The sequence below is a fragment of the Periophthalmus magnuspinnatus genome, chromosome 3 (assembly GCF_009829125.3).
Source record: "Periophthalmus magnuspinnatus isolate fPerMag1 chromosome 3, fPerMag1.2.pri, whole genome shotgun sequence".
Lineage (NCBI taxonomy): Eukaryota > Metazoa > Chordata > Actinopteri > Gobiiformes > Gobiidae > Periophthalmus > Periophthalmus magnuspinnatus.
In genome coordinates this window covers 15,866,768-15,888,685 of record NC_047128.1, presented here as the reverse complement: position 1 = coordinate 15,888,685, position 21,918 = coordinate 15,866,768, and the positions used below count along the sequence as shown (strand labels likewise).

General features: G+C 42.4%; 2 protein-coding genes across 2 annotated transcripts; both read right to left on the bottom strand.

Annotated features, from left to right (window-relative positions):
* Positions 1-5,528: 5,528 nt before the first annotated feature.
* On the bottom strand, positions 5,529-16,166 carry LOC129457375 (uncharacterized). Its single transcript, XM_055231546.1, has 3 exons — positions 15,978-16,166; positions 14,365-14,531; positions 5,529-14,015 (listed from the first exon to the last, which is right to left on the bottom strand). Exons 2-3 carry the CDS (start codon positions 14,520-14,522, stop codon positions 6,383-6,385), a joined length of 7,791 nt encoding a protein of 2,596 aa, XP_055087521.1. The 5' UTR covers positions 14,523-14,531; positions 15,978-16,166; the 3' UTR covers positions 5,529-6,382.
* A 419-nt stretch (positions 16,167-16,585) lies between these two features.
* On the bottom strand, positions 16,586-21,374 carry hypk (huntingtin interacting protein K). The gene is made up of 4 exons (XM_033986900.2): positions 21,179-21,374; positions 20,310-20,365; positions 17,102-17,153; positions 16,586-16,733 (listed from the first exon to the last, which is right to left on the bottom strand). The coding sequence occupies exons 1-4, from the start codon at positions 21,347-21,349 to the stop codon at positions 16,638-16,640; spliced, it is 375 nt and encodes a 124-aa protein (XP_033842791.1). The 5' UTR covers positions 21,350-21,374; the 3' UTR covers positions 16,586-16,637.
* Between the last annotated feature and the right edge of the window lie 544 nt (positions 21,375-21,918).

Here is a 21,918-nt window from a genome sequence, read left to right as displayed (position 1 = left end):
AGTGAATGGAATAAACCCAATATTTATCAGTGCTGTAGCTCAAAATAATACTGGCAAATCAAAGTCAAATCAAATAAATGTCCAAGATCAATGTTATCAACTGAAAGAGTTCAAGGTGAGTTTGGCCAAAAAAAAGTCTTGTTCTCCCGGTTCGATTTTGAAAGTCAGCAACTTATCACACAATTGTCATTCTTGTTTATTGTTAGACTTTGAAACATCTCTGCCAAGATGGCGCAGGCTGGTCAACTCCTCCGGGATATCACCTCAATACATGTCAATGCAGCACAGCCTCCACTGCTCCAGGAGACAACAGGTGTTCTAGGGCAGGAGGGCGGTCAACACAGGACCACAATCTGTTCCTTTATGCAAGGAGGAGCAGAATGGGAGCTGGTAGAGTCATAAAAAATTACCTGTAGCCAACCACTGGAGTAACTGTGTCCAAGCAAACCATTAGAGAAAGATGGGGCGGCATATGTTACATTAAAGTGACTTCTCCTTTCTGAAGAATTCAAACTCCCCCGAGGGAATCTCAGGAGGAGCAGCAACTCCACACCAAGCACTTTGAGAGGACCCCTTAATCTCATGTGTCTTTTACTCCTGATAAAAGCTCATGACCACAGGTGAGAGGAGGAACGTAGATAAAGTGGTAAATCAGGAGCTTTGCCCTTCGATTCAGCTCATTCTTTACCACAACAATCCAATCCAACTGCAGACACTGCACCGATTCACCTGTCAATCTCATGTTCCATTCTTCCCTCACTCATGAACAAGACTCCAGGGTACTTGAAGTCCTCCACTTGGGGCAGGGACTAATCCACCAAGGCTCTTTAACACTGTAGGCAGTATACTTAGGGCACACACACTATTGGACAGACAAGAGTGTAGGACTAATAGAAGAGACTGGGATTTTGGCAGGTGGTTCTCGTGAGTGAAGGTAGAATGGCAAAAATTATTTGGATGGGTGGACAGATGCCCTCACTTTGGTCACTTAAACCTAATCAAATCCAGAAGGGCAGATTGAGATAAGGAAATGTATAAGGACCAAAGTGTATATTGATGGGCACTCACAGTGCATGTGTGGTATTACATGTATAATATATTGTGATTTTGGCCTGTCTAAGACTTATGGAACATGTGTATTGGTGAATTAACCACGTGTTCCCCTAATCTGGGGTACGTGGACACACAGTTGGCTGTAACTCTTCGACAGGCAATTGTTGAGGTGCATATGAAATTATTGTAAAATAGTACTTCTTACAAATTATGATCAGAGGCCAGAAACAGCCACTAAATAATGATAATTATCATGGAACCCTGGACCAGCTCTATACTTTCCACTGGGTCCTCGAGGGTTCATGAGAGTTTGCCCAACCAGTCCATGTGTTTTGTGCGTCTGGAGAAGGCATTCAGCCGTGTCCCTCGTGGTGTCCTTTGGGGGGTGCTCTGGGAGTATGGGGTCCATGGCTCTTTGCTAAGGACTGTCTGGTCCCTGTATGACCGGAGCAGGAGCTGTGTTCGTATTGCCGGTAGTAAATCAGACCTGTCCCCAGCGCATATTGGACTCCGCCAGGGCTGCCCTCTGTCACCGGTTCTGTTCATTATATTTATGGACAGAATTTCTAGGCGCAGCCAGGGGCCGGCCACACAGGAGGAGCTCGGAGTAAACTCACTGCTCCTACACATCAAGAGGAGCAGCTGAGGTGGCTCGGGAATCTGTTCAGGATGCCTCCTGGATGCCTCCCTGGGGAGGTGTCCACCGGGTCCCACCGGGAGGAGGCCCCGGGGAAGACCCAGGACATGCTTAAACTACTGTCCCCGTGACCCGGCCCTGGATAAGTGGAAGAAAATGGATTGATGGATAGATAAATATATTAGTTTGATCTGAAAGAAAGAGAACAGGCAGTGACAGCCCGATCAAAACTAAATGCAATTCTTGTTTCAAATAATCACATCTATACAGGTGATTATCATTTGTGTTGGTTGTAGAGTCAAATCAAATATTGTTGAACGTTATAATGCTGAAAATATTATTGTGGTGACAACATAGTGGTAGTTCAAAAGAGTATATGAGAAGGAGTTGTGTTTTATTCATAACTATATAGGCTTATTTTCATTTCTATGAACTTGGAAAAGCTTACTCAAACTAAGAACATAAGAACTAATCAAAATTTACTTTTTTCTGTGCAGAAGGCTCTTGAAGTCATTTGAACCTGGAAGAGGTGATAGAGGCTTAGTTCTATGGAAGATGTGCCTCTGGAACTATTAGTCTTGTGCTTCGTGGCTCACGGTCAGGCCCTACTTTGAAACAGTAAATGCATAATATATTTTATACCAGAGAATAGTTTTATCACATTATTGGGTCTATCATGTTCCTTTACATTTCAGTGTTATAACTAGTAAAATATTTAAAGTGAAAATGATGAAGAAATATTATTCTCTGACAGTTTGAAACACGATAGCTTCCTCAATAATTGTTAGAGAATGTCACACTTGAGCTTTCATGAAAGACTGTTCATGTAAACCCACGTGTGACATTCTTCATGATGATGCCAAAGATACCAAATACAATGGATGGCCTAAATCAAAATATGAAACTGTGTCTAGACAGAAACTGTAAACAAATCAGTGTATGCTCCAAGTCTGTGGAGTTTAGCCACATTTTGTGCAGTGCATAAAGTCCTTCTACGTACTACATAAACCATGTATGATGGGCAGCACAGTTTTAGTATAGACACTGTGACACAACCATCTTCCACAGAGATATGAATAAACATGTAGCTTGAAGGTTCAGACATTTTAGTAAGCAGTAATCTATCATGTCAGCTTTAAAGAACATGAGCATCTTTAAAAATAAGTCAGTGGCGGGTCTTTCATGCCTGCATTTAGCGTGTAGAGGGGAGCAGATATTTTACAGTGCAGTGTTGTGGCAGCCATGTTGCTGTCTGACGAGCTCTGTGATTGGCCTGTTTTGGAAGGGCTCTACTCAACATTGCTTGCTGATTTGCGAGTTGTAAGCTGTAAACATTTTCATAGATTTCATTGTAATTTTAAAAAAAACTGTATTTCAGGTATAAAATGCTATCTAATGTCTATAAACAGGGATTTAGTTATATACACTCTCGCTCATAGCCATACAATCTTGGCAATGTTTGCTTACAGCCATGCCACCCTGTCAATGCCCAATCACGTCTCAGAATCTCAGATCTCAAAAGTCTAGATTCGTCTTGGTGAAATAAGAATTTAGGGACTTGTAATTATTCAAAGGTCTAGATGTAATTTTTATAAAAGTCCTACAACCTTTGTAGAATTTTAGGAATATATATATATGTGCCTTTGGAGTTCAAACTGGTCCAGATTCTTCTCAAAATGGTTGATCTGACTGAAAATAAGTGGGATACAGCCTTCCCTTCATGTTTCACATGCCCAGGAGCTTCACAGTTCCCTTTAAAGAGATGATGGACAATAAAAAAAATAAAATAAAAAAAAAGAATGCATGTAAAAATCTCATCCTCACCCATGTGGGCAGTCTCATCTTCCTAGCATGAGAGTTTGAGGGTTCTATGCAGTATCTTTGTTGTTCCTAGTACTGCATTTTTATGGAATGAAATGTCTGATGTTTTTCCTGGGATCTGTTGTAGCCTATTAGGGGTCACTGCCCCGAATGCTCTGATGACCACAGGTACCACTGATGCCTTCACCTTCCAGGCCTTCTCCAGCTCTTCTTTGAGCCCCTGGTATTTCTCTAGTTTCTCATGTTCCTTTTTCCTGATCTTCCCATCACTTGGTACTGCAATGTCCACCACAGCTTTGCTCTGTTGTTTATCCACCATCACATTGTCCCGTTGGTACGCCATTTTGTCAGTCTGTGCCTGGAAGTCCCACAGGATTCTCCACTACTGCCAGCATCTTACACCCTCCAGTTATGTGCTGGACTGGCCTTTGTGAGTGTTTGGCTTTGACTAGAAGAATAATTTTGGAGCACCACTCAACAAGAAGAATCCAATCCAGTATAATCAATCATCTGCATTAAATTAAACAATTAATAATGAACTAAATATGTTCTTTTCCAAGGTTGAGGCTGATAAGAGGAGACACTCTGTCCTCTCTCAATCAAAGGTTGGGCTGGAACTCCTAGTGTCTGGTCAAAAGATGGCCAGTGTAACCATCCACTGAAGTCTGAGCAGACAGCTAAACCGATAAGGTAAAGTCATGAGTGCTAACTTGGCTAAGGTTGAGTGAGGGTTTTGGAGGATGAGGGGAGTTCTTTGAAATTCCACTCACATTTGCATTATGAATCATTTACCCAGTTTTACACATGTAAAAATTGGTACAGTATTGGCACTATTAACAGCATGAACAATTCACATGGTTCCTCTTTCAGTTGAGAGATTAGCACTGTCTTTACTTCAGTCAGTGGCTTCTTTTTGTTCTCAAAGATTGTTTATTGTTCCATTCTTGTCTAAACTTCTTTTAAGAAAGTAAAAGAAATATAGTAAAATTCAGTTTTGTCAACTAGGCATAAAGGTTTTTGTGTGAAGATGTTTTGCTGCTCATCCAAGCCGCTTGTTCAGTTCTGGTCAGATTGCTGGTGGAAAGTACCTTATATCTATCTGAAGGGAGGAGCTAGTTACACTGAAACTAAGGTCATTTAGTGCACTTTGTAGACCGACTCCAGTGCGCACTTGATTTAGTTATGTTTATTTTACTTATGGGTTGGGCCTTGTTCACATACAAGCGACTGATACGTTCATCTGACGAGGCCATTTGAAACAACTACATTCACACTGCACTCGTCCCGTGCCAGAATGCAACTGTTGGTTTCACACCAGCCCAAGTTCTTTTTAAGATCTGTACTTCACTATTTTCAAAGTTGTTAGTAACTTTGAAATGAAGATGTACTAGATGTACAGACTAGTACTTTCCCTTATGGAGTGGCTGTTTTGTTTCTCCAATATAACACTCACTGTACGCTTCACTGCACTGAATAGGGTAGACTATATTGCTTTGTTTGACGGGGGTTTTGCCTTTTGGATGAACCAGTTTCCATCTTAAAGTACACAGACATCTTTTAAGAAAAGTTGAATCCAGTTTCAGCAGTGTACATCCATAAATCTTAAAGTGAAATTTAGGTCTGCGGTGATGGAAATTAGGAAGTGCCAGAATGCGTAGCCACTCCTGTAGCATAAGAGTTTATACTTTATTCTATTATATATTTACCTCTGCCTTTATGTCATGTTGTTGTGTTACATGCTACAAGGACCTAGATTACATGTTTACATTCTGCGCTTTATGAATTTCACTTGTACTATAGCCATGCTTACTGTTTAATGCTACATGTTTATTGTTACATGTGATGAGAAAAATAAATCTTTCAATCTGTAATCTTTGATCTTCCATAGTAATAATAACCATGGAATAACTGCTCTATACATTTTATTTACTATTTATAGTAAATAAACATTACCAGAACACGACATTTACATAATGCATCACTTCCTCATAAATGACACACACAGAAAATTCAGTCAAAATGTTTATTGAACAGAAAAAACACAACTTCATATTTCTGCGAACAGCCATTATAAAAAAAATACAATTTTTATCTACAGCTCACACCATTCTACTCTCAAATTAATATATTATTATATTATCAAATATTAAATCAATAATCAATAGCTGATCAGTTATCCATGCTTTGAGGCAAAGCTGTGCTGCTGACCCTCACCATGAAGCAAAGCCAAAGGTGTTTGGTGTTGTTCTGCTAAAAATAAACCATTGCATTTCTCCACCATCTCAAAATTCTCACATTTCAAATAAGGGACCAGTTCCTCCTCTGATTATTCAAGCTTTATGTTTGCCCTAGAGTCTCTTTTCACTATTGTTCTGTAACAAGGGAAGAGAGGTATCTCATTTTTTCCCTGTGACCATCAAACATAAACACCTGCATGAATCCCGCATCAGCTTCAAATGAGAGTAAAATATAGAATCAAAGGTTTGGATTAGGGTAAGTCTAACCTGTTCTCCAGTGAGCCTAAAGCTGAAGGGTTAGCCTAACCCAAACCCTTACAGTTTAACCATCTCTCCTTCTGAACTTCAGATCTGGTTTCTCTCTTTCACTTCCTTCAAAACCTTCAGTATCAAACTTTGAATCCAAATGTCAAAGGCCATGCCTCCTACAGCTAAGCTGAGCTCTTAAACATTTCAATGTGCTTAGAATCTTTACAAAAATACTTTCATTATATTCTGAGCCTCATCTGAGAACAGTCTGAGTATAGTCCTGGTTTTAGTTTCAGAATTTAACATTTAGTTCTGGTCTGCCTGCTGTTAATACCATACTAAACCTGGTCTTAAACCTGGCCTTAGACCTAGTCTTAAATCTGGTCTACAGTTTGAACCCCTTGGGCCTCCTGTTGAAGTCCTTTTTCTGGTCCTCTGGGGCTTTGCGTCGGATCAGTGCTCGTTCGAATGCTGTGGACAGTTTGCTGATGGGTTTCTCAGCTGCTTCTTTCAGTTTGCGAGCATCAAAGCGTGGACTGTACAGCAGAACAGGGAGGCGGCTCACAAAAGAGGGCTCTGGGTCTGGTTCTCTCTGAGTGCTGGCCTGGTCCTGGCTCTTTTGGCTTTTGTTGATTTCTAGCTGCTTCATGATGCGTTCTTTAGTGGAGAACATGTGGAACAAAAGAGCATCCCACATTTTCAGAGCTTTAGGCCCAGAGTCTGATTTGGCCTGGGTCAAATCCAGATCTGGACTGAGCTCTGGTCCAGGGCCAGGATTTGGATCAAATTCAGGACCTGGTCTGGACTTTAGTCCAGTCTCTGGTCTGCACTCTGGTCCAGTCTCTGGTCTGGACTCTGGTTTGCACTCTGGGAACTGAGGTTCTTCAGGCTCCACAACCATATGCTTCTTCAGACGACTCCAGCCACTGACTTTGGACCCAAGACCCTTGGACTTGGACATCAGGGAGGTCTTAGCCGACTTTCCCTCTGGACCTGAACCAGGCTCTTGATCTTTGGGTGACTCCACCTGGTCATTATTTTTAGACTCCTGTTTTCTGAATAAACCCAATAATGACTTTTTCTTTTTCTCTGAACCAGATTTGGATTGCAGAACAGTCTTATCATTTTTCTGGTCTTTGGGTAGATTTGGTCCAGACTCTGGGTCTTTAGGTGGACTCTGGGACTTGTCCAGGTTTTTACACAGACCTAATTGAGGTTTTTCATTCTCAACAGGAGCTTCACCTCTTCCAGACACTTCAGATCGGCTATGCACTTCCTCTGGCTCTTTAGGTAGGCCTGGTCTGGTCTCTGGTCTGGACTCTGGTCTGGACTCAGGTTTGGACTCTGGTTCCTTGGGTGGACTGATAGATTTGTCCTGGATTTGAGACAGATTTTTAGTAAAATCTAAAATTAACTTTGCTTCATCACTGACACTGATAGATTTGTCTTGGACTTTATCTATTTCCGATTTGGACTCTGGCCTGGACTCTAATCTGGCCTCTGGTCTGGTTTCTGGTCTGGACTCTGCATTAGACTCTGGTATAGACTCTGGTCTAGACTTCAGGTCTTTTGGTGGATCTGGTCTGGTCTCTGGTCTGATATCTCGTCTGGACTCCGTGTCTCTGGTTGTGCCCCCAGTCTTCTCTTGAGGCCTGGACTTCAGCAGATCTGTAGTTGGTTCTGGGTTTGAATCCTCCCCTGGGTCTAGACTCCTGGACTCTTTATGCTCTCTGGCATTACTTCCTAGGTGCTTTTGATCTGTTGGTATCGTGGACTTTGGCCTCCTTCTGCTTTGGACTCTGTCTTTTGCCGAGGAGACCTGCTCTGGTTCTGACTGGTCTTGGGTATTTTTGGTGGATTTTGTCCTGATTTTAGATTCTAGACTCTCACATTCAGCCTTAGCCTTTTCCAGTAAATGCTTTAGTTTTTCTGTCTTCTTTCCTTGGACAATTGAACCGGTTTCTTTGGTCTGAACCTGGCCTTTGGTTAAAACTGGGACTGGGACTTGATCTGGTACAGGATCTGGACAGATTTTAGTCTGGTTTTCTGAGGAATCGCTCTCACCTCTGAACAAAGATAACTTTTCTGGCTGATCATTGTTTTCTGTTGGACTTTCAGCTGAAGATGCAGGTGATGTCACTGACCTCTTGGAGATCAGGGAAGTCCTGGTCTCGGTCAAGGTCTTGGTCTGGACTTGAGTCTGGACTTGGGTTTGGACTTGGGTTTGGACTTGTGAAGCATGTTCCAACTGTTCCTCTTCTTGATTTTTCATTGACATGGAAACTAAATTCATTTGCGCCATGTTCTCCAGATCTGGATCGATGTTGTGAAGAGTCCCACCTGGTTCTAGAAAGATTTGAGATCCGGTCTGAATCCTGGTTTCCATCTGGAGTTGTAAAGTATCTTGCAAGTCCATGACATTCTGTTCTTCCATTGAGTTGTGTAAAACTGCTTTTGTTAGTGTGATGTTCCATAAGTCCTGATCTGGATTCTGAAGAGTCCCATGTGGTCCTAGTCCAGTCTTGGTCTGAGTCCGAGTCCAGGTCTCGTTGTTCATTGACTTGACTTCTATCATTCTTGCCTCTATTTGTTGATTCAGTTTTATTTCCTGAGTGTCCATTGATTTTAATACAGTTGCATTCACCACTGCAGTGTCTACAGAGTCCAGGTTTAAGTTCAGCAGAGTCCTGTCTGGTTCTAGTTCTGTCTGGGTTTGAGTCTGGGTCTCGATTCTGTTCCAGACCGCCACAGTCTCTGGATCCATGTTCTGAACCATTTCTTGAGACTCCATTGATGTCAATTGAATTCCATTTGCTTCGACTATGTCTGTCCTGTTCAAAGAGTCCAGGTTTAAGTCCACAAAGGTCTTCACTGGTTGTAGTTCTGGTTTGGTCTGTCTCCAGTCTAGGTTTAAATCCATAAGGGTCTTCACTGGTCGTAGTTCTGGTTCGGTTTGTCTCCAGTCCAGATTTAAGTCTACAAGAGTCTCCACTGGTCCTAGTCCTGGTTCGGTCTGTCTCCAGTCCTGGTTTAAGTCCACAAGGGTCTCCGCTGCTCTTTGTCCTGGTTCGGTCTGTCTCCAGTCCTGGTTTAAGTCCGCAAGGGTCTCCGCTGCTCTTAGTCCTGTTTCGGTCTGTCTCCAGTCTTGGTTTATGTCCACAAGGGTCTCCACTGCTCTTAGTCCTGGTTCGGTCTGTTTCCAATCCTGGTTTAAGTCCACAAAGGCCTCCGCTGCTGTTAGTCCTGGTTCGGTCTGTCTCCAGTCCTGGTTTAAGTCCACATGGGTCTCCACTGGTCCTAGTCCTGGTTCGGTCTGTCTCCAGTCCTGGTTTAAGTCCACATGGGTCTCCACTGGTTCTACTCCGGATTCGGTCTGTCTCGGTTTGTCTACAAGGGTCTCCGTTGGTTCCAGTCTGGGTCGTGTATGTGTCCAGTCCTTCATGTCCAGATCTGGACTTTGTTGTGGTTCTAGTTCTTGTAAAACTGTTTCTAGTCCCTCTGGCGACATCTGGTGGTTTTGAGAGTCTATTAGAGAGTCTAAACCCTCCTCGGATCTGGTTTGGTTCAAGTCCAGTTCCAGGTTCAAATCTAGTCCTGAGTCCAACAGTCCCATCCCAAACATCTGCTTCTCCTGAGGCTTCTCCTTCACTGTGAGGTTGGGCTCCTGTTTTGATGAGAGTTGTGATTGCACTTTGTCTACTTTGTCCTCCCTGTCTTGCTGTAAAAAGTCCTGGGACCCAGTCCTGATCCAGCTCCAGGTCTCGGCTGAGTCCTGAGTTCGGGCTTTCTTCTTTAGTCCCTTTTTGTCCAGGATCTTGTCCAGTTTCTCCATGGTTTCCTTCAGAGTCTCTTTCAATCGGAGACGGGTTTTCAGAGTTGCCTCTTTCGAAGTCCTTGGTCTGGTCTTGGTCTGGTCTTGATCGGTCTTCGTTGCAGTCATCCTGGGACTTTGAGCTGGGTCTAGTCCAATTTTTTCCAGAGATGACTGTGACTTTTCTTTGTCTGGTTCCTGAGGCAGAGAACCAGAATCAATCACTGATCCAAGTCCGAGTCCAGTCTCTAGTCCAGTCCCAAGTCCCACTAGCCCTAATCCTGAAACAGTTGGTTCAAGTTCTAGTTTAGATTCTAGTCCTGTCCAAAGCCCTACATTACTTTCTTCTGAATTTATGCTTGATAAATCCATCTCTGGTTTGTCAAACTCTGCACTGTTCTCCTGGGTCTCTGGTACAGTCTCAAGTTCTAAACAAGGTCTGGATCCTGTGATTCCTAAACAGGTTTCATACAGCTCTACTTGCTGACAGCCTGAGGGCATTGGTTCAGTCTCTTGTTCCAAATCTTTCCTGATCAGACCTAGATCTGCTCCAGGTACAGTCTCTGAAGGTCCTGGTTCTGTACCAAGCCCTGGACCAGCCCCAATTCCTGGTCCAGTCCCAATTCCTAGTTCAATTTCCAAACTGGGCTCAAACGCTAAACTTTGTTGTAATTTAAAGTCAAACAGAGTGGAGTCTTCTACAGTACATTGTACTTCAACATGATTTAGTTCATAGCTTAGTGTCTCAAGTCCTGATTCTAGTCCCAGTTGAACTCCTGGCTCTAGTTTTGGTTTAGGCTCTGAAGTGTAAAGTTCTGGAATAAGATATGGTTTAGATGGTCCTAAGGTGGGTAAATTTATCATTCTTTTAGTAAATCTTGGGCTGATATCTGATTTAATTTTGAGTCCAGAATCTAGTCCTGGTTTAGGGCCAGACTTTGGTGGGCTTTCTACATGTCCATTAAAGGTCCCAGTGTCATTTGGCTGAAATTTGGGACAAAAAGCAGACTTAGGCTCAGTCCACACAGCCACTTCACTGTGGACTGGATTTAAACTCACTGAAACTGGTTCAAGTCTTGATTCTGATCTGGTTTTATTTTGGTCTAACCGTGGACCTTCACAAACTGAAGTCTGAGTCCAGTCTAGTCTCACATGGTCCTTAGTCCGGCTCTCAGTTTGGTCCATACCTGAATCTGATTTAGTCCTAGAGACCATATCTGTTTCTGGCTTGCTAATAATAGTTTTCTGTACATTTTTATAAAGTCCTGGGTCCGTTTGGGTTCTGTCTGGCTCTAGTTGCCCCAAGTCCTGATTTGGACCTGAGCTGGCTTTAGTCAGGATTTGGTCTGAACCTGTGTAGACCTTGTCAGTGGTTTTAGTCCAGTCTAAACCTGGTCTCTCACCTGTGGAGTCTTTTGGAAGGTCCAGTGATCTGATTCTGGGTTCTGACTCAGTGTCAGACAAGTCTTCCTTAAGTCTTATTCCTGACTCTAGACCAAGTTTAATTCCAGGTTTGATCTGGTCTTCCTCTGAGTGTGGATTCTCTTTAGACTTAGATCTGATCCCTCCGAAGGCTTCATACTGTGATGGGGTGAGTCCATAATAAGACCTGGATCTGCCCTGGTTCTGGGAAGTCTTCATTTGGGACTCCAGGATCGAGGACAGGGACTTCCGCGCTTCCAAGACCTGGTCTGCACCCAAGCTTGGACCTGGACTGAGGCAGGAGAGATTCTGGACTGTAACAGGACTAAAGGCTTGGGTCTGTGGACTTGAATCTAAACTGGTCTTCAAGGGACTCAATGACAAAACACTGACAGTCCTCAAATTGTGAGGCTGCTCCAAACATTTGAAACTGGGGTCTGGGATCTTGTTCATACCAGGACTTAGACCAGGACTAAGACTGGAGACACTCAGGGTCCGTAGAGCAGGGTTCAAGTTGGACTTTATACCCAAACCAGGACTTGGGCTGGACTCTGAAGGCATTGTGAGGAATGTGGGCAGTATTGGTAAAAACCCCTCAGAACCTGCATCAGGTCTGGTCCTGGTGTGGACCCCGTTCATTTTTCGGCTTCCAGTTGGAGATTTTGGAAACTGTTTTTGACGATTCTCAACAGATTCTTCTGCAGAACATTTTTCAATCCCGGATACTTGGTTTAAAATAAGATTGTGCTGAATTTGAGGTGGTTTCTCTGGATTCAGCACAGACTTCTTGGATGCATCTGGGCACTTGAGGGTATTAGGGTCCATGGGTCTGGTTGGAGTTTTGTAAATGACCTCCGGCATGTTTAGATTTTCACTCTCTATGTTTTTTTGTTTAAACAAATGCAAATTTTCTTTGTTTTGCTTCGTCGTTTTAAGGACTACCTCTGGCTTCATGGACTCTTTAGATCCAGGCTGAAAACTGAATTCTGCATTTGACTCAAAATTAAATTCTTGAAGTTTGCCTGGACTTGTGTAGACCACCTCAGGTTTTTGGAGGCTTTTGCTTGAATCCAGATTTAGCAGATTCTGTGGATGCCTCTCTGGGCTTAGTCCAGATTTAGACTTAGCCTGGGCGGACATGTGAAAACCTTCTGGTCCTGGTTTAGTCCCTTGAAAATGGCTTAACACTAAGTCTTGTTCTGATCCAAAGTTATGGCTCATTTCTGGACTTCTGTGGACTTTGACTTGTTCTATAGAGTTGTCTAGGCTGATTTTCTTCAAGTCATTTTTCTCTGGTCCAGACCTGGGTCTAGACTCTGGGGTAGTCCAGGTTAATTTTGCTTCTGAAACAGACTGCTGATGTGTTCCATTTAATCCAAATTTTGGACCTCGGTTTTCTGGTCCAAATCCAAATTCTTGGGCTGGGGTATTTGCAGGGTCAGAACCAAGTTGCAGGTCCCAGTTTATTCCGGTTTTGTCCCTGTGAAAGTCTTGTTTTTTGTTAGTTTTATTGTTGATGGAGGTCAGGTCTTGGATTGAAACTGAGAAAGTGGCTTTAGAGGTGAAGGTCTTAGACTCTGCCTGGACTGGCTCGGGGTAAAGTCCGTTTAGAGTAGAACTGGAGAGAATGGGGTTTGAACCAGGTCTAAATATGGTCTGAGGTACCTGACTGATGGCAGACATACTGGAACCACTTAAAACAGATGGGACTTGGTTCAAGTCTAGAGGATTTGGGATCATTTGAAAATCTGGGTTTGCTTCTGATGATAATCTGGATTTTAGGGTTGGAGCTGGCCTGAGGACTTCAGGGACTGCTGTGTTTAATCCCGAGAGTCGGTTCACTTCACGTGCCCTTTCTGAAACCAGGCCTTTGTGTATCTGGATGGAGAATGTGGTAGTCTGGTCCAGACCTGCTTCTGTGGGTGTCTTTGGATCCAGAGCAGGTCTCGGCATGACTAAACCTGGGTCTGGATTTGGTGTAGTGTAGTGGTGGCTGACAGAAGGGTATGAAGGTACTGCACACACATTAGAATACGGACTGATAGGAACAGGGGGATGCACAGGAGGAAAACTGACTAAGGTCTGGTTCGGGTACTGGGTGTAAATGGGGCGCGTAAATGTCTGGCTTAGTTCTTCATCAAACATAAATCCGGAGCATTCAAACAGGGGAGCCACCTTCTGCTCAGACATGTTCCAGAACGGGTCAAGACCTGGTCCTGGCCCGGGACTAAAGTGTGTCCGAAATCCATAAGCGGGGTTGAAGCTTGACTCTAATCCGGTGTTATTCTCGATTAGTCCGTACTGAGTTGCATTCTGGAACGCACTGGACTCTTGCTGCAGCGGGTTCCAGGCGAAGTTACATCCAGAATTTGGGTTTAGTTCAGGGTTAAAGTCTGGTTTAACTGAGCTAGGATCAGAGCCAGTCCAGTCCAGAGCCAGACTTGGACCAGTAGGGATTGGTCGGCAGTCCTGGTTGGAAATGAGCCTTGGGTCTTGGTGTTGCAGGTTAGATTTGTGCTGAATGGACTTCTCATTCTGGGTCTGAACCTGTCTCAGGTCCGGTCTCAGGTCCAGTCTCAGGTCCGGTCTCAGGTCCGGTCTCAGGTCCGGTCTCAGATCCGGTCTCAGATCCGGTCTCAGATCCGGTCTCTGGTTCGGTCTCAGGTCCGGTCTCTGATCCGGTCTCAGGTTCGGTCTCTGGTCCGGTTTCGGGGGACTCGGACTTCTGGGGTCCAAGTCCAGTTCCAGGTCAGTTTGGACTTCATTGACAGGGGACAAACAGGACCTAAACCAGACAAAAGAAAATGCGTTAAAGTGCCTATTATTGCTTCTTGAATTGTTTTGTAATTTGAATCTTATTAGCATTTATTTGTTGCTCTTGGTTACTGTCTTGTAAAGTGTGAGCAACTCTCATCATTTCCCCTTTGAACTATAAACTATAAGACTTCATACTTTTAAAATCTAAAAATACATTTTCAAGAATATTGAATTATTTTTCAAACAAGAGAGCCACTGGGGGAGGCAGGTTTTAATAAAGGTTTGATTTTTTATGAAGCTTTATTTCCACCAATTTACTTCACAACAGATTTAAAATCAAAACATCAAAAATGGAGGCCGCATCGTGCTGTTTATACCTGAAGGGCACCGGCGTCTGGCACAGTCCCGGTTTCTTTTTAGAGCGTTTCTTCTTGAGTTTCTGGAGCCTCACGTTGTCTTTTCCTGGTTTAGGGAGGACGGGGGGTGGAGCCTGGTCCAAGTCCTGGTCTACAGGATCCAAAAAGTCCAAGTCCATCTGGGAGTCCTGCAAAAGACCAAACTGTGAGAGTCCTGCAAAACCAGACTATGTGGACCCCGTCCAGACCTGGACCAGACCCCATTCAGCACCAGTCTACTGAGTCCTAGTTCTGGTACAGACCTGGTTCAGTTTTGGTTCAGACTTTAGACGTATCCCTTTATTAAAAGCTTTAATTAAAAAAAAATTAACATGTGTCCCCAAATACAAGATAAACATCTTCAAATCAAAAATAGCTTTTACTGATAACAATTGTTATGTAGATTTACTCGTAATTACATAAACAATGACATAAATATATAGGACATGATGTCCTATGTATTTATGTTATAATTTGGTGTTTTGGTTCTCAAGGCGATTATCCAATCAGAGAGCAGAATGAGCCTCACATGAGTCTCTCATTTGGTTTGCCAGTCTCAATGCTGAAATCCAATTCGTTTAAACCTAAAACCCAAGTTCAGTTGTGATTGTAGTACCTTTTCAGAAACAATACTACAAAACAAGCACAGGCTACATACTCCTTTAAATTAAACTAATAAAAAAAAAATAATAATTTTATATTTAATTAATGTTTATGTTTTTCAACCATTTTACTGTTGTTTGGAAATGTTTTAGTGACTGGGGAAAGTCCTGGTTTTATGGTCTGACCTGGTTTAGAGTCTGGGCCAGGAACTGTCCAGGATCAGGCCTAAGTTTAGACCGAAAGCTGATCCAGATCTGGACCAGCTGCTGGCCTCGCTCTCTGCTTCTGTCTACCCCTCTCTGCTCCTGTTTGTTTTTTTCTGCTCCAAATCTATCTATACAGCGATAAACCAGGACTAAACTTGTCTGTTTCTCAGACTCTGCTCCTGTCTGCACAGACTTACTTTTATTTTGTAGTTGTTGTTTTTTTTTTGTCAACAGCAGCAGTGTCTAACTTTGCACCTTGTTGTGCTCAATGATTGATAAATATCAATCACTGTGACTCCATAGGGTCTAACCCTGTAGTTTAGCATGGGATTCTTGGGTGAGTTTCAGCTTCAGTCTTCATTTCCCTAATTTGTTTAAACTGTGACATGTGAGCTGCCAGAAATGAGTTGGAAATATTCCCAAAATGGATTAATTTGAAATGGTATTCTTGGGTCCAGCTTCAGTGTCTTATCATTATAATGTAATTACTTATATAAATCTCTAGTATCCTCCAACATACTTGTTTTATTTCAGATTTGATTCAAGCTCAACTGAAATCACTCCAAAAATGACCAAATGTGAATTACTAATTAAAATCCATCATCTCTCCATCTATCTGAAATGACAGCTGTTTTACTCACTTCTGATTGGCCGATGGTTCTCTACACAGTCTCTTCTCAATCACCTGACTCTGTTTGGCCATGTTTGTAGTTTTAGACATATTTTCTTTAAGTTGAAACAATTGTATTTAACAATGAAATGAATCCTGCATTATCGCAAAGTTACCGTCAGTGAGATCCAGAGTCCAGGTTTAGCCCAGGTCTAGTGCAGTTTTAGTCCAGTCTTCAGGCAGTAGTCCAGTTTCGATCCAGGTCTTCTCTAGTCCCAGGTTTGGACCCACTTTACTCCAGTTTTAATCCAAATTTGAGAGAAGTGTGGACGTGATAATCCAAAGTGTGCAGAGACCAGAGGAGGACTAAGTGTGGATGTGGTCTAAGTCTGGACCAGAGTCTTGGTCTAAAATAAGTTGGACTTAACCTGACACCTCTCAAACTGCACATGTGCCAATGTAGTCTTTTAGGCCTTTTAGAGGCACCTGTGAATTAGACCAGATAGACCAAATGATTGTAAATCTGATGTACTTGGTGTGCATCATCCCTACAGTGGGTACTCATGCGACTGTGCCTACTCCATGCATATAGTGATCAGGGAAAAGGTTTATTCTCTTGCTATGTTTCTCCAACCACACGTCAACATCTGGGAGGGCATCTGACACACAACATCTGCAGACATCTGCAGTCCAGCACTACAGGGATACAGGAAGATGGGAGGGCATCAGTGACATTCATGATTGGTTTTGTGATGTTTCTATTCTAAAAGGCAAAAACACAGACTTTTTGACAATAGTTTATTATAAAAATGTGTTGAATATTTAAAGTGTTGTTTTCAGTTTGTGAGAGCGACCAAAGCCTCCACCACGTTCCCCATGTGCTCCCTCAGCGAGCGCTCTGCCACTACACGAGAGATCTCCAACTCAAACATCTGTAGAACAAAAGATATATTTATACAAAAACACATCTGGAGCACAGATATTTATATGAAAACACTTCTAAAGATCAGGTCAGGTCAGTAACAGATCAGAGCTCCACACAACAAGAACACTACAACACACAAACTGGCTGCATTTCTGTCCCCCTTCTCGATTCTGCAGGAAATGTTTCGTCCTTTCCTCACTTCCTTTGAGCTTAATATGGCACATTTGAGTGACAGCTAACAAATGGAGGAACAAGGAGAGAAATTGAGGAGAAAGAAGCGAGGAAAGAGAAATGAGATGCAGCCACAGACTCACTATGAGTGAGCACGTACACACACACAAACGCACAAACTCACTGACACACACATAAACTCACTATGAGCTCAACGTCCTCTTTCCTGATGGTGACTTTGGCCAGTTCCTTTTCTCTGAAACATAAGGAAAAACTTGTTTGAACCTGTCCACAGGGGCAGGGTGTCAGGATCATTGCTGGTGACCTGTAGCTCAGAGAAGTTTCTTACATCTAAACCTTTGTGTGTATTAACAAACCCTTTTTTTCCTTTGAAGTTTAAAAGCATCTAAGCATGTATAAATCACTGACCAAAACCCTACTGCTGTCATCTCATTGACTGGACACTAACTGACTTCAGTGTCATATTCATTAGGGGTGCGCCGATCTAGCTTTTTCAGTTCCGATACTATAGCTTTAAGTATGTGCTGATACTCGATATCCACTGATAGCAGTGCAGGGGCTAAAGATTATAATGGGTGCTTCAAGAATAAAAGTTGTAATTTAATGAAAATAAAGCCACAATTTTGCAAGAATAAAGTCGCAGCCAAAAAAGATGTACCGTATTTTCCGGACTATAAGTTGCATTTTTTTTCATAGTTTGTCCAGGGCTGCGTCTTATATGTTAAATGATTAAAATATATAATTTCACATCTTTGTAATTGTCACACTGACAACCGCGCAAGGGCACTCTAGGCTTGTGTACCAGTAACAAGTAGATGAAGCAGCGCTTCATCTACTTCTGGAGTTGGCGGAGTTGTTCACAAGCGACACTGAGGACGAAGAATTCAATGGATTTATTTATCTGGAGTGAGATCGAGAATAAACTTGTTAGCTTGTTTTTTATGCTTTAGTTATCTGATTAACTGTTAATATCTTACGTTAACATACCAGACACATATTCAGTTTGTTGCCTATGCTTCATGTAGCTGAATAAATATAAATGTGTTAAGTTAGCGTGCTGTACTGCTTCAGCCTATTTTATTGTTAGTATTATAACTTGTCTTTACTTGTCTGTTCTTGGTCTCGGATTTTGTAAAATAAATTTCCCCCAAAACGTATGCTCCAGTGCGACTTATACATGTTTTTTTTTCTTCATTATAAAATACAGAAATTTGATCAAAAATAAAGTCAGAATTTAATGATTTAGTGCTTAACGCCGAATCAAAGCAGGATGAGTTAAAGTTTACATGAATGGACAAAAAGGATAAGGTAAAATTTTACCTTTGAATATGGGACATGAATTTTTCATGTCCCATATGTGTGCAAGTTATTTGACAGATAAACACTGCAGTTTAGCTCCACCTCTCCACGCGTATTCATGAATCACAAACTGTTGAATGAAGTAGGCTACATTTTCTCCCCATGGAGTGACTGGAATCCTCCTTGAAAAAAGTCTGCAGAGCTTGGTGCTCCCTGGGGCTCATTGGACAGGACACAGACTGTGCTCCGAGCAACAAACAGGAGGAGTCTCAGATTGATCTTTACTCATACTCCGCTCCACTTACCTTTGCTTCTTTACTATTCTAAATGCGGGCACTTTGCACAAGCGCATTAAAAGATGTGCTCATTGTGGATAACTTCAACACCTCATTATGGGCTTGTGGAGAAATGTGCAATGGGCAGTCCCGGTTTTAGAGAATGATTATAATTTAGCCTAAATCCTTCATGCCACTGCACTGTCCTGTTCCTGTCTCCAAATGTGAACAGTTTAGTCCAATACACAAAGCTGAAGCTGGTTTCACTCCCTGACCCTGAATTCTTTAAAGGGTTTGGAGCACTGCGTCTAACCTGTGACTGTGGATGTTCCAGGTACACCGCGTAAACTTGAGATGCCACTGCCTGGCTGCGCAAGGCTCCACAAGCCCGCAAACAAGTGTAAACAAGTGTAAACAAGTGTAGAAAGTTCAAAGTCAAGAGTACACATTTGGTGAAAATCATGTCAAGACCTGTATTTGGCTGTGGATCGGAGCACGGTCATTATCCGGCCCAGGAGCGCTTAGCTACACGTAGAGGGGGGGTCATGCCCCAGGAAAAGTTTCAACAGTTGTTCATGTTTAAAAGGCCACCAATACAAAGTTGTACATCCATCAAAGGTTTTTATTTACGCTTTTAACTCAAATAAGGGGCATTCTTTTGCACTCTAGTCGTGGTGGCGAGTTGCTCTTCTGCGTTTTGACATGTCAGCCCCTAAATTTGGATAAAATAATGTGTTTACTTCGGCTACTGATTTTTTTGTAAAATGATGACTTCATTGTATGTATGTAAAATTATGACTTTAATGTCTCAATGTTACGACTTTGTTCTCATAGTGCCCGCAAAATTCATTTTAAAAAAATGACCATTATATTCCATCATAAAATAAAATATGACAAAAACAAAAAATATTGTATGACAAAATGTGTTATAGAGCTATTATTCATCTCTCAAGTAACTAGAGAAAACCTTTGTATTAAAAGCTGAAACATTATGAGACTTTCTAGGCCAGGGGTCAGCAACCTGCTGCTCTGTGTGCCTAGGGAAAATAAATTATTTAAGTATTTAATTGAAGTGTATTTTATTTGTGTTAATTCTTTTAATTGTAGTTTAAATTGGAAGATTTTGATCTTGAAATATTAAAATAAAATTATATTTTATTACCTTTTGTTGCTCAAAATAAGCATCACACTCGCGGAACAATGTTAAAAACAAACACCGCTCACATTTCACAGATGACAGCTGTGCAGTCCTGCGTAAAGATACAGCCCCGATTTGCTGTGCGCAGAGGTTCAGGAGCCTAAGTCTCTGTAGCACTTCATGGATTTCATAAATTTCATAAGCAAAACACTATAGTTGTTTATACAAAGTGTAAAAGGTAAAACAAACAAAACAAAAAAAAAAAAAAAAAAATATATATATATATATATATATATTTAATATTTAATTTTAGATGTCAAAAAGTATTTGCGGCTCCCAGTGTTTTTTTTTTCTGTGGAAACCGGGTCCAAATGGCTCTAATATTTATGTATGCATGTATCGGTGATTACAGCTTTATCAAAAAATAATAAGCGGCTCTACTCTGACATCCTCACCCTTTCTCTAAGGGAGCGCCCCGCAACTCTGCAGAGGAAGCTAATTTCGGCCGCTTGTATCCGCGATCTTGTCCTTTCGGTCATTACCAAAGCTCTTGACCATAGGTAAGGGTAGGATTGTAAATTAACCTGTAAATCGAGAGTTTTGCCTTTTGACTCAGCTCCTTCTTTATCACAACCGTCCAATACAGTGTCCGCGCGTGTGTGTGTTTTTTTTTCCTCACCGTTCCTGTTTGGCCTTCTGTTCTCTGGACCTTCTGTCTCCGATCACAGACATCGCCTGAAACAAACAGTCAGAATCACACCAAATCATACCAGACCGTAACCAGACCAGAGATGAATTCATTAGATTAGAAAACATTTTCATCAGCTCACCCCGAAACGCTGCGGTCTAAACTCTCACAATAAAATGATGTCACCATCTCAGCTAAACCCAGAGCAAAAAACATGAATAAAAGCCCAATGGAACATACAAGATAATATGCTGTTAAAAAGGGCCTACAACAAAAAGAACACCAGACATAATAAAAATAAACAGGTCCATTAAAAAGCCTTTTATTTATATAGTTTTTAATTAAACAGCTGTTTTTTAAGATCAGTTCTCAGCCACACGTTACCAGACGCTGGACTATAAACCAGGCGTAACACGCGCGTACCGTCTCCGTGTTTACGTCCGCTCCGTGACACGTGCACTCTCCTGCCCGGTGTGTTGGTTTGATTCAGACACGGACATAAGATAAAGCTTTAAAACTTATCTATTAAATGGGAATTTACTTAACATCTCTGCAACATAACATTAACCTGTTTAGACGCGGTTCAGCTCCGTTTGCCCCGCATGTCTCCTCGTGTTTTTAGCATTAGCCTCCGTTAGCCTCCGCTGATGTTACCCATAAAGCCAAAGATCAACCGGATTAAACCCTCGTTTCTCCCGGTTCCTGCTGTCAGCCACTGTGTCCTCTCCCCGGTGCCTGTTCCCGGTCTCGCCGTCTGCAGATACTCGCAAATCTCCTTCTCCCCGGTTCCACCTGTTCATAACCCCGTTACCCCCGGCCCTGCCTCACTGTTAGCCCCGGTGCTAGCTCCCCAGTCTCACCGTCTGCAGGTCCTCGCTGCTGATCTCCTTCTCTTCCGCGTAGTCCGTGACTCGCTCCAGATCCGCCGCACCGCTGTCATGTTTGCGCGGCTTCTCCTGCGGCTTGTTCCCGGACAGAGCGCAGTTTTCCTCCGCCTCCAGCTCCAGCTCCACATCTCCCTCCGCCGCCATGATGCCGGTGTGACCGGAAAAGAAGGTTAAGAGGCCGGAAGTGTGCGGGATAAAGGAGGAGTGCGAGCGAGCGCGCCCCCTGCCCATGGATCTGTGCACCTGCCGCGGAGGAAACGCATGGCACAGGTTCATCTTTGTTGTTTTATAGCTGTTGGCGGCTATTATAAAAGGATAACAATGACTGAAGGTTATGTTTTCCACAGTTCTAAATATAATAACAAATCCATAAGAAATACATTAGAAAACATTTCAGCATCATTTGTTCTGCTTTATTTTTGCCTATTTTTTTTCTTCTCTTATAAATTGCCTATTAATTTGTGTACGGTAATCTAATAGATCCATGACTGTAATTTGAATAACTTAATACTAATATGTTTTAAAAGTCATAAAAGGAGCATTCCTGCCACCTACTGTTCCGTGGTACAGGTCAAACAGTAAGCTCACAGTTCAACAGTGCACTCAAAATAGTAATAGAAATGAAATAAAAATAAAAGGCTGAAAATCTATATCCTGTGATAAACACCTGTCTGCTTTAAAAAGCCTACAAGTTCCCTCACTTGACCAAAACT